Here is an 11,650-nt window from a genome sequence, read left to right on the forward strand (position 1 = left end):
TAATAAAAGTAATTCGCAAAATAACCCAAAAAGACCTTTTTAGGAAAAAAACCCCAGTATTTTCTTCACAGCCTTTCTAAATACTCTGATGAGCTTCCGAGGGTCGGCTTAATTTTGAACGCGACGTGGTTTAATGAAACCAATTTGCCAAAGAGGCAAAGCCCAGGGAGAAAGGCAGGAGAGGGCCCCACGGAGCAGCCACGGTGACAGCCGCGACAGCCGGGAGCGCGGATGCACCGCAGCATCTCCGCGTCGCCACCGCAGGACAGCCGGTTGTGGCTGGGCCGCGGGAGCTGCACCGGGCCCCGCAACCTGCTCAGGTGCCGGGTCGGGCCGGGCCGGGCGGAGCCCCGGGGCCGCCCCGCGCCCCAGCGGGAGCCGCCGCCGCCGCCGTCCGGCGCCGCGCCCGCCCCCGCGGCCCTATTGGCCGCGCCGCAGCTCAAATAGGGCCGGGCGGCGGCGGCGGGCGGCAGCAGCGAGCGCGGTCCGAGCGTCGTGCGCGTCCCGCCGGAGCGTCCCGAGATGAGCAGCCCCGATGCGGGCTATGCCAGCAGCGACGACCAGGCGCAGGGGCGGTGCTCGCTGCCCATCATGATGCCGGCCGTGGGTCCCTGCCCCTGGGCAGAGTCGCTGAGCCCGCTGGGCGAGGCGAAGGCGAAGGGCGAGGCGGCGCCGTCGGGGGCGGCGGGCGGCCGGAGCAAGAGCGAGGCGCGGATCCGGAGGCCCATGAACGCCTTCATGGTGTGGGCGAAGGACGAGCGCAAGCGGCTGGCGCAGCAGAACCCGGACCTGCACAACGCCGAGCTCAGCAAGATGCTGGGTGAGCGCGGGCGGGGGGGGTCCCGGCGGGCGGAGTGTCCCCGTGTCTCGGCGGGCGGGTCCGGGCTGCGGGCGGGGGTCGGGGGCACCCGGGGGTGGGCGGGACGGGGATGCCGTCGGGCGGGTGCAGGGGCGAGGAGCCGGCGGCCGGCCGGGTGTCGGGATCCGGTGTGCGGGAGGAGGCAGCGGCGCCGTCGGGGCCGGGCGCTGTCGATGGGCGTGCGGTGTGACGGTGCCGTTGTGCGCAGGTAAATCGTGGAAGGCGCTGTCGCTGTCGGAGAAGCGTCCGTTCGTGGAGGAGGCGGAGCGGCTGCGGGTGCAGCACATGCAGGACCACCCCAACTACAAGTACCGGCCGCGGCGGCGGAAGCAGGTGAAGCGCCTGAAGCGGGTGGAGAGCGGCTTCCTGCAGCACGGCCTGGCGGAGGCGGCGGGGCCCGGGCTGGGCAGCGAGGCCGGCGGCGGCGGCGGCGGCGGCGGCAGGATGTGCGTGGAGGGCCTGGGCCTGCCCTACGCGGAGCAGGGCTACGCGGCGGCGGGCGCGGGCCACTACCGGGACTGTCCGCCGCTGGGCGCCGGGTTCGACGGCTACAGCCTGCCGACGCCGGACCCGTCGCCGCTGGACGCGGCGGAGAGCGAGGCGCCGTTCTTCGCGGCGGGGCTGCAGGAGGAGTGCTCGCTGGTGCCCTACGGCTACGCCCCGCACCCGGCGGCCGAGTACCCGCCGGCGGCGGCGGCGGCGTCCGAGAGCCCGGCGGGCGCGGCGCTGCGGAGGCACCTGCCGCCCGGCGAGGCGCTGGTCCCGGGCGGGTCGCTGCAGGGTCTGCTGGGCTGCCCGGCGCCGCTGCACGCCTACTACGGTCAGGCGTGCCAGCCGCCGGGCCCGGGGCGCGGGCCGCCGCCGCTGCCGCCGGGGGCGGTGGGGCAGCCGTCGCCGCCGCCCGAGGCGGCGCCGTGCCGGGAGCAGCTGGAGCACTTGCCGCAGGAGGAGCTGCTGGGCGAGGTGGACCGCACCGAGTTCGAGCAGTACCTGCGCTTCGCCTGCAAGCCCGAGCTGGGGCTGCCCTTCGCGGGCCACGAGGCGTCCGGGCTGGCGGCGCCCGAGGGCGCGGGGCCCATCTCCTCGGCCGTGTCGGACGCCAGCACGGCCGTCTACTACTGCGGCTACCCCGACGTGTGAGGGACTGGCTCGGGGCCACGCCACGGACTGGCGGGGGGGCGCCCGGCCCCGCTCCTATTTATGTAATTTATTTGAATCTTGAGAACTGACAGGGTATCCGGGACCTGCTCGAGGTTTAAAAAGCGACGCGCCTCTCGCTGTCCAGGTGGTGCGGGTCTTACCATCGCTGTCCGACAGTGACGTGTAAAACTGTTCCTGCTGTGGAATCATCATACTAGTTACACACGTGGGATACAATTTCTGAGATCTTGTTAGAGATCCATATGCTTTTGTAATGTTGTACAGAGTGCTGGTTTTTATATGTTGGATTTGTACAGGATAATTTTGCACTTTTACAAATAAAGGGAAAATAATAAAAATGGTCACTGATATCTCGTCAAAGAGATATTATCGTCCTTTGTAATCGATTATTACTGCTTTTAAAACTACTTTAACTAATGTCGATTGCACTAAGCATTAGGTCGTGTCGCCCTTCCTATAGATACAGTCTTCTTCCGTCTCTGTTGCTCAAATTATAAACAAGACTTTAAGCATTCAAAAACCGTCTACTCCACGCTTTTATTTAATTATTTGAAAACAAACAAGTCTATTGGAGGTTTCTTAGACGGTTAATTACTATGACTGAATAAAAAAAAAGATGCGACGTATTTTATGTTTGAGGTGTAAAACGACTATAAGAAAGCTCTTACTGAAGTAGGTTAGGGTTTGGGTCTGTTTTTAACGTAATCGTGGGCACACTGGATGTCATTACGAATAGCACCTTGCTGAAATGTCCGGATCAGCGCTGGTTAAAGCACCTCCACGTAGAGAATGTCTTTCGTGTCCCAGTAGCTGCCCTTGCTGCGCCGGGGAAGGCGGTGGCCGCGGGGGGTACCAGATCTGCGCTGCGGAGAACGGGAGCAGTAAATCAGGGTTCAAAGTAGGTGAAAAATTTCGACACGAGCCTCTGAAGGGGGAATGGGGGGGGGGGCGGAGCGGCCAGGAGCAGCCCGCTCGAGCACCCAACCACGGCGGCACCTTCAACCATACGTCAAAGAATCTTCCCTTTTCTTTCCTAAAGAGACTCCTTGTGCCACGTAATCGCGGCTATAGACAGAAATATCTTTGTGATTGACAAATATGCGCCCTGCAGTTAAGCTTCCGTGGAAAAAAAGGCGTTTTCGTTTAGATGGTAGGACTGAGTCCAGCTGTGGGGTGGGACTGATAAATTCATTATGTTTATTACTTAAATCGCGGGGAGGGGGGAATAGTCATCTGGGTCGTTTGCTTCCTAAGATAAAGCTGTGGAACTGAGCCCTGAGGAGGAGGGAACCCGGGCCGAAGTGTCAGACGTGCCCACTGATTAACCTGTCTTCCACGAAGACGGGAAATTAAATTGGGTGCATTTTCAAATTACATTTAAAGAGGCTTATGTTTGTACCGGTGAAAGATAAAATAGTGTACACAGACCCAGATGTAAGCTGGGTCACTGAGCTTCGACCGTAGCCTCATTGGCAAAAATTGAATATGTAATTGCATACTATTAGTGAGTCTTGCATTAAAATGCGTTCAAACCCTTAGTATTCTCTAAAATAGTCTACCCTGCAGTTTCTTAATCTTCCCATTTTACTTTTCAAGCAGTCTTCAAATCTCTAAGGTATGTCTAAAATACTCACCCTGACACTCTCTCCACTCCTCTTCCACATGTACATGAGAAAAGCTATGTATTCCTGAATGAGGTGGTACCTCAGGACAAGGACATCGGATGTCTTCTTGATACTTTAATTTGGAAAAAAAGTTATAACGTGTTCCTTAGCATAGACATGTAAACCCAGTAAAGAAATATGCATGTGAAATTATGGTTTTGTATTGGTTGAGTTTTCCTTTTATTATACAGCTTCAACCTACAGGGTTAAATTGAATTAATTTGCCCTTCTCGCACAGGTTCACAGCTTTCTGGAGGAAAACCCTTTTCGTTGTTTTTGGAAATAAATCATTATTATACTTTTGATAAGTTTGGCCACCATTTCTTGTGATTTTTCAATTAGGTGCAGGTTTTGGTCTCCTCATCTCTCCTTCACCCCGACTTGTCAAACAGTTGAAAGCTGAAGTGAACTTGAAACTGTAAGTGGATTCATGATGGAGGTTGAAAACCTACTTAATTTCTGTAATAATACTGGAAGTGATTTACAATAAATAAATGTATAGATTTTGGAATAAGGGTTGGCCAGCATAATGGTCTTGGGTGACAAATAGTGGGTGATGATGGTGTATAAGCAGATCTTACAACAACTCTTTGCATAGAGCTTTTGCAGACTCAAATCTAAGGAGCATTATTTCCTGTGTGTATCCAGATATGTAGTTTCTTTCCCCTCCTCCCTTCCTGGGAGAAGATCTGAACCTTCTTTGACATGTCTAAAATGTGGCAGGTTTATGCACTGCCAATATAGTTGGAGGAAAATTTTCTGAAGCTCCATCCAAGCCCTATTTTCCATAAAGCATGTCTTGACTTTCCAATTATAAATGATCTACAACTAAATCTGTCCTGTAGGCCTTTTGAAAACGGTAAACCTTTCTCATGTTCCATGAATGCCCATGACAATTGGGTATTAAAAGAAGGACTGATTAATAATCTTTGGCAAGTATTTTCCATGGCACGGTTCTGGCAGTCAGGCGGTCGCTACCTGCCTCAGGAGGCTGCGTGTGCCACAGCCCAAGGTGATCCATGGCCTTGTCACTTTGCCACTCTCTTCACGCAGAGCTGAGGTCTGCCACTGCTACCCTCTTCCCAGCACTGAAGCCAGGGCAATTCAGTCCCTGGAAACTGCGAATGCTCTTCCCTTAGGTTTGCTCCTCGTTTCACCAAGAAGACAGGGTGACATCTTTACATGCCTCTGACCTTGCCAGAACAGCTGCTCCCCAGTTAAAAAATGGCTTTAGCAGGGCAGTGCCTTCAGGCCCCTTCCCACAGGGGCGTTGAGTGCTCTCTGCAGCTCACTTAGGCCACTTGGGCCCAAAAGGTATTCAGCTCTTCTTTTTTTGTCCCTCTCTTAGCAATTCATTGTGTTTCAACAGGTCCCTAGTCGGATCTTGATTTTTCCTGACACAGCCAAGCTCCTTATGCGGGTGTCACACTGCAATCAGAAGACATGTGGTCTGGTTTTCAGTTGGTTTGTTTTAATTTTTTTTTTTTCCGGACAGTGTGTGTGCTCTCTGTTCCTTACCAATTACGTAAATCGGTAGAAAAGTAAGTAGGCCTAGTCTGAGAGAAAGAGATTTCAGACAAAGGTGCTAAATGAAAACCAGCTTGAGGTTCATCTACACAGGGCAGGTGGTGGGGAAAATTCAGGAGGCAAGAATAAAACTACACTTGCTAGTGGAAGGTAACTGGGACCGGAAATATCAGGAGCAGTGGTCTTGTGCTCTGAAAAAACAAACTTAACTTAGCAGGTTTCTGTCCGTTTCTGGTAGCTGTACACTTTTCAAATCAGAGAGTAATCCATAGAAGACATTCGCAGCAATACTGCTGCAGGGTTTCTCCTCATAGAGAAGTTTTATCTATTTATGTGGCGACCCAACTCTTGTTTTGAAATAAATGCCTTCCCTGCCTCCCCAACTCGTTACGTTGCCTGTGAAAGACATACAAAAATCCTGCCTTTAGCATGCCCACGCGGGGAGGGCGTGCTGAAAATCACAGCCAGCCACACAGGAGCGGGTAACGGCACCGGTGCAAACAGCACCGGGACACCTAGCGTGGGCGACAGCGACAGGTCGTTTGCAACCTGTGACAAGCCTAAATGAAACCAGCACGGTGCCGAAGCGGCCGGGGGGGGGGCGGGGGGAGCGGAAGGGGACGGAGGAGGCTTGTGTAGGGTCCCCGGCGTTACAACAACCGTCGAGTTACCGTCCTCCTCCTCCCGGGACCCCCCGCCCGTGTCCCGCCGCGGCTCCGCCTGCAGCTCGGCGTGGCCCGCTCTTCGCAGCCCGTGGTGAGAGCCGGCTGCGGGGCCGGGGCCGCACCGCTGCGAGCCCCCCGCGGTCCTCCGGGCTCTGCTTGCCCTTGAGACCCGCTGCCAAATTCGGTGGCAATTGCCTAACGATTCAAATACGACAGACAAGCAGTACAAATATAGAATCACAGGATGGTTTAGGTTGGAAGGGTCCTTAAAGATCACCTAGTTCCAACACCCCTGCCATGGGGGGGTTGGAACCAGACCCTAGTCCCACTAGACCTCCTCAAATCTCCTCTGATCCTTTACTTAGATGTCAGCGTTGCATCAGGGCCTGGCAGTGGCTAATTATGTCTGTCTTGCTGCACCGAGTAGCTTGTGTTATAGACGGGTCTGTAAATTCCGGTACTTACATACCCACGCATGCTTAAGGTTAAACAGACAATTATTGTGTTGACTAATTAAAAGCCTGCAAGATCAGAGCGCAATTGCCCTGCTTCGGTTCACAGTCTACAAAAAGGGGACAGTTTCTTTCACCTTCAGTGTGTTGGAACAGAGGCTCTTAAATACGGGAACCATCTCTGCATCTGACTTGGTGCACTGGCCAGTCAAGGCTTCTCGCAGACTGCTACTTTTTGATACTGTAACTGTATGTATTTGCACCCTGAGTGATTTACTCAGGAGATCATAGGAGGTCTGTGGCATAAAGAGGTTTCAACTAAGATGTGGATCCTGGCCCAGAGCAAGAGCAGCTATGTCATTCTCCTTGCACCTCTCATGGCAGCTGAATGACTTCTCTCCAGTTTGGATGCTGCTGAATCTGTCTTCCGTTTCATTCATTGGGCTGGAAAAACACCCCAAAGCCCGCACTTTATAAAGAAAAAAAAAAAAAAAGAAGAAATGGACGTCAGCGGGAATAAGCAGTTTCTACCCTGTAAAACGAGAGGTTATGAAGGCCTTGGCACTCGTGTAGGAAAAGGGTAAATTACTTGTTTCCTCCCCCTGCTCAAAGAGCGGTGCGGAGCCATCCGGACCCCGCTGCTGTCGACACGGATGATCTGTTCTCACTCCGGATAGCCGTGTCCCACAGGCGCTTGTGGAGCCCCAAAGCTGAAAACCGGGTGGGATTACACGTTTACAACATATTACTCCTGAACCTCGTTTCAAAGCCACATTTATTTTGAGGAGTATGTGATTTATTTGCCGCCTCTCCTAATGTCCTTTCTTTACGTTGCCGAATCTTTATTTTCGGCGCTCGGAAATCATTCGTACTCGGGGGAGCTGCTGCTGGCGATGATGATCTGTAAAGCCGCTTTATGGGACAGGCCTTATAACCTCATGCTGTCAAGTTTTTACGTGTCGTGAATAAATTGCGTGACGTGACCCCAGCTGGCCGGACGGTGCTGTGACCCGCAGAGCTACGATTTGACCCGTCCGATCCATTTCGTGTCTGCCGAAGAAAACCTGCAGCGTGTTCCCGAGAGGCTGCGTGTCTCCTGCCTAAATACTCGGCATCCATCGCCCCATCACGCTCCAGACAGGGAGAGCGGGCGCCAGTTCCTGAGCTACCCGGGCTGGTAGAGAAGGATCCATGGGGCGACCCGCCGCCGCCAGCGCTCGCCCGGCGGCCTCCTGGCGGCAAAGCCCGCGGTGGCCGCTCTGTCCCGCTGCCAAACGGCGCGAACGGCAGGTGCCGGGGCGGGCACGAAGGGGTGAAATCAGAGGACGGGCAGCGGTGCGGCTCCGGGCTCGAAAGCAGCCCACTAAAAGCGAGGCGGAGTTACAAGGCAGATCCTGTGTCCCCTGCCGCTGTCCTTGAGGATGTCAAATTGAGGATGTCAAAGCCTAAAATTCGACTCCAAACTATAGCAGGGGACGCGGAGACTGCATGCTTCTATACTAGGGGAATTTTAAGTACGTATCTAAAGAATACAAGTGATAATTTTTATGTGTGTGTTTGTTAAAAACTGGAGCGGAGAAACTATTCTTTCCTGTAATTTAAGGGGGTTTAATATAAACATATTCAGCTAATTTCTGTCCGAAGGGATTTCTGTCAGACTTAAGTTGACAACATTATCATTATTAACATTAAGTGGCCGCTTGATCGTTTCTCGAGTATGTATTCCGCCCCCCGGCCCCTTCCCAGCCTGCGGGCATTTATATTCGCTTCTCCCGGTTCCCAGTTCCATACTTCATGTGGAAGACGAAGGGCTAAATAACTCACGTCAGCGCCGTTCTTTGTTAAGAGCTAACATAAAATTATTTAGTCTCGACTTCAAGCGAAGCACTAACACAGAGGTACCGGGTAGAAATTGCAAGAAGCCTTAAATAATTCCTGTGTCGGTCGGTGGAGAGAGGACAGGGGATTCCCCGAGGGCAGGGAGCTGCCGGGGGTGCTCCCGCCGCCCCTCCCTTCCCAGGGGTCACCGCACCTCCAGAGAGGCTGGAACACGGGAAAACGCGGCTTATTGGAAGGGAAAAAAAAAAAAAAAAAGGCGTTATCCTTAACGGCCGGCAAACTTAATTAATGAGGCCTCGATTTAGTCAGGTTCCCCCCCTCCACCCCGCCTCCGATAACTGCACAGCCCTTTATTTAAATAAGAAGCTGTAATTTCAGGGATGTTTTCAGCTTGTAGAGTTACGCTGGGTAACAAAATGGTCCAACAAATACATCCCAGGTCATGCCAAGGTTGCAGATCGCTCGGCTGCTCGTTTACGGGCAAACTTGTTATGCATCCACCCTGCATGAAATATGGCACTGACAAAATACCTTCCGCGGTACGCAATGGAAAATAGGATCATTGGTACGATTGAAAATACGATTAAATACCAGAAAGCTTAAAATGGAAAGATTCTTACAGCTGATGAGCATATGCCATTTATCAGGACCACTCTTGCAATGATGGCAGTCGGAGAGTAATAAAAGTAATTCGCAAAATAACCCAAAAAGACCTTTTTAGGAAAAAAACCCCAGTATTTTCTTCACAGCCTTTCTAAATACTCTGATGAGCTTCCGAGGGTCGGCTTAATTTTGAACGCGACGTGGTTTAATGAAACCAATTTGCCAAAGAGGCAAAGCCCAGGGAGAAAGGCAGGAGAGGGCCCCACGGAGCAGCCACGGTGACAGCCGCGACAGCCGGGAGCGCGGATGCACCGCAGCATCTCCGCGTCGCCACCGCAGGACAGCCGGTTGTGGCTGGGCCGCGGGAGCTGCACCGGGCCCCGCAACCTGCTCAGGTGCCGGGTCGGGCCGGGCCGGGCGGAGCCCCGGGGCCGCCCCGCGCCCCAGCGGGAGCCGCCGCCGCCGCCGTCCGGCGCCGCGCCCGCCCCCGCGGCCCTATTGGCCGCGCCGCAGCTCAAATAGGGCCGGGCGGCGGCGGCGGGCGGCAGCAGCGAGCGCGGTCCGAGCGTCGTGCGCGTCCCGCCGGAGCGTCCCGAGATGAGCAGCCCCGATGCGGGCTATGCCAGCAGCGACGACCAGGCGCAGGGGCGGTGCTCGCTGCCCATCATGATGCCGGCCGTGGGTCCCTGCCCCTGGGCAGAGTCGCTGAGCCCGCTGGGCGAGGCGAAGGCGAAGGGCGAGGCGGCGCCGTCGGGGGCGGCGGGCGGCCGGAGCAAGAGCGAGGCGCGGATCCGGAGGCCCATGAACGCCTTCATGGTGTGGGCGAAGGACGAGCGCAAGCGGCTGGCGCAGCAGAACCCGGACCTGCACAACGCCGAGCTCAGCAAGATGCTGGGTGAGCGCGGGCGGGGGGGGTCCCGGCGGGCGGAGTGTCCCCGTGTCTCGGCGGGCGGGTCCGGGCTGCGGGCGGGGGTCGGGGGCACCCGGGGGTGGGCGGGACGGGGATGCCGTCGGGCGGGTGCAGGGGCGAGGAGCCGGCGGCCGGCCGGGTGTCGGGATCCGGTGTGCGGGAGGAGGCAGCGGCGCCGTCGGGGCCGGGCGCTGTCGATGGGCGTGCGGTGTGACGGTGCCGTTGTGCGCAGGTAAATCGTGGAAGGCGCTGTCGCTGTCGGAGAAGCGTCCGTTCGTGGAGGAGGCGGAGCGGCTGCGGGTGCAGCACATGCAGGACCACCCCAACTACAAGTACCGGCCGCGGCGGCGGAAGCAGGTGAAGCGCCTGAAGCGGGTGGAGAGCGGCTTCCTGCAGCACGGCCTGGCGGAGGCGGCGGGGCCCGGGCTGGGCAGCGAGGCCGGCGGCGGCGGCGGCGGCGGCGGCAGGATGTGCGTGGAGGGCCTGGGCCTGCCCTACGCGGAGCAGGGCTACGCGGCGGCGGGCGCGGGCCACTACCGGGACTGTCCGCCGCTGGGCGCCGGGTTCGACGGCTACAGCCTGCCGACGCCGGACCCGTCGCCGCTGGACGCGGCGGAGAGCGAGGCGCCGTTCTTCGCGGCGGGGCTGCAGGAGGAGTGCTCGCTGGTGCCCTACGGCTACGCCCCGCACCCGGCGGCCGAGTACCCGCCGGCGGCGGCGGCGGCGTCCGAGAGCCCGGCGGGCGCGGCGCTGCGGAGGCACCTGCCGCCCGGCGAGGCGCTGGTCCCGGGCGGGTCGCTGCAGGGTCTGCTGGGCTGCCCGGCGCCGCTGCACGCCTACTACGGTCAGGCGTGCCAGCCGCCGGGCCCGGGGCGCGGGCCGCCGCCGCTGCCGCCGGGGGCGGTGGGGCAGCCGTCGCCGCCGCCCGAGGCGGCGCCGTGCCGGGAGCAGCTGGAGCACTTGCCGCAGGAGGAGCTGCTGGGCGAGGTGGACCGCACCGAGTTCGAGCAGTACCTGCGCTTCGCCTGCAAGCCCGAGCTGGGGCTGCCCTTCGCGGGCCACGAGGCGTCCGGGCTGGCGGCGCCCGAGGGCGCGGGGCCCATCTCCTCGGCCGTGTCGGACGCCAGCACGGCCGTCTACTACTGCGGCTACCCCGACGTGTGAGGGACTGGCTCGGGGCCACGCCACGGACTGGCGGGGGGGCGCCCGGCCCCGCTCCTATTTATGTAATTTATTTGAATCTTCTCGTGTGAGAGTTTTACAGACCCCGTCTGGGCGGAAATATTCTACTATCGTGCAGATTAAAAGCATGGTTCAAACTGTTTTTCGAGTGGTGTGCCAGCGTGTTAACATGTCTTTTTATGTCCATGCCCAAAATTGACATTATTTCTGCAACATCAGCACTGTTACTTGTTTGCCCAGAAGACTTTTTTATTAACTGTTTTAACTATACTTTATTTATCCTCTTTTTTTGTATTTCAGGCAAATAAATTTATGTACATCTGTTTCTGTCATCCTTCTTGGCCATATGGCCCTTTAGGGCGACTAATCTGAAGTTAAATCAGTCATGCCCTAAGGTGCAGTCAGTAAAGGGGAATGCAGATACTGTGTGACACTCTCTTTCACCATGACAATGGCTCCAAAATGGTCTTCAGGACCAAAGAAGTTTGTTCCCACATGTGGCTGTGTTCTTGTTACATAGCTGAATGGCTGTACCTGTGCTGCTGTTGTCTCTTGGGGTACAGAACGTGTGGTTGTACTTAACTGGGTTTTTTTTGTAGGTTTCCTTCTGGTTTGTAAGTGCCAACAGGAATTTGCAATTGTCATTAATGCACTGGGAAAAACCTTCTCCCAGAAACTATAGCTTCAATAACGAAAGAACCTAGGTAGGTTTAAGACACTACTTTTAAAGTGTGCCTGGAAGCCCATTGGTTTTGGGTACTTGTGAAGATGATTTTGCTTTACATACT

At 56.4% G+C, this 11,650-nt stretch overlaps 2 protein-coding genes across 2 annotated transcripts; both read left to right on the forward strand.

Annotated features, from left to right (window-relative positions):
* Positions 1-486: 486 nt before the first annotated feature.
* Positions 487-2,547, forward strand: LOC134510768 (transcription factor SOX-17-like). Its single transcript, XM_063324004.1, has 2 exons — positions 487-820; positions 1,068-2,547. Exons 1-2 carry the CDS (start codon positions 523-525, stop codon positions 1,997-1,999), a joined length of 1,230 nt encoding a protein of 409 aa, XP_063180074.1. The 5' UTR covers positions 487-522; the 3' UTR covers positions 2,000-2,547.
* Positions 2,548-9,331: 6,784 nt separating this feature from the next.
* Positions 9,332-11,002, forward strand: LOC134510769 (transcription factor SOX-17-like). Its single transcript, XM_063324005.1, has 2 exons — positions 9,332-9,665; positions 9,913-11,002. The coding sequence occupies exons 1-2, from the start codon at positions 9,368-9,370 to the stop codon at positions 10,842-10,844; spliced, it is 1,230 nt and encodes a 409-aa protein (XP_063180075.1). The 5' UTR covers positions 9,332-9,367; the 3' UTR covers positions 10,845-11,002.
* Positions 11,003-11,650: the final 648 nt, after the last annotated feature.

The sequence above is a fragment of the Chroicocephalus ridibundus genome, chromosome 2, assembly GCF_963924245.1.
Source record: "Chroicocephalus ridibundus chromosome 2, bChrRid1.1, whole genome shotgun sequence".
NCBI classification, from domain to species: domain Eukaryota; kingdom Metazoa; phylum Chordata; class Aves; order Charadriiformes; family Laridae; genus Chroicocephalus; species Chroicocephalus ridibundus.

Excerpts from the sequence above, each read along its gene's own strand:
- LOC134510769 (XM_063324005.1), top strand. The coding sequence starts at position 9,368 with ATGAGCAGCCCCGATGCGGGCTATGCCAGCAGCGACGACCAGGCGCAG. Across the intron at positions 9,666-9,912 it reads CGAGCTCAGCAAGATGCTGG|GTAAATCGTGGAAGGCGCTG; the intron begins GTGAGCGCGGGC and ends CGTTGTGCGCAG.
- LOC134510768 (XM_063324004.1), top strand. The coding sequence starts at position 523 with ATGAGCAGCCCCGATGCGGGCTATGCCAGCAGCGACGACCAGGCGCAG. Across the intron at positions 821-1,067 it reads CGAGCTCAGCAAGATGCTGG|GTAAATCGTGGAAGGCGCTG; the intron begins GTGAGCGCGGGC and ends CGTTGTGCGCAG.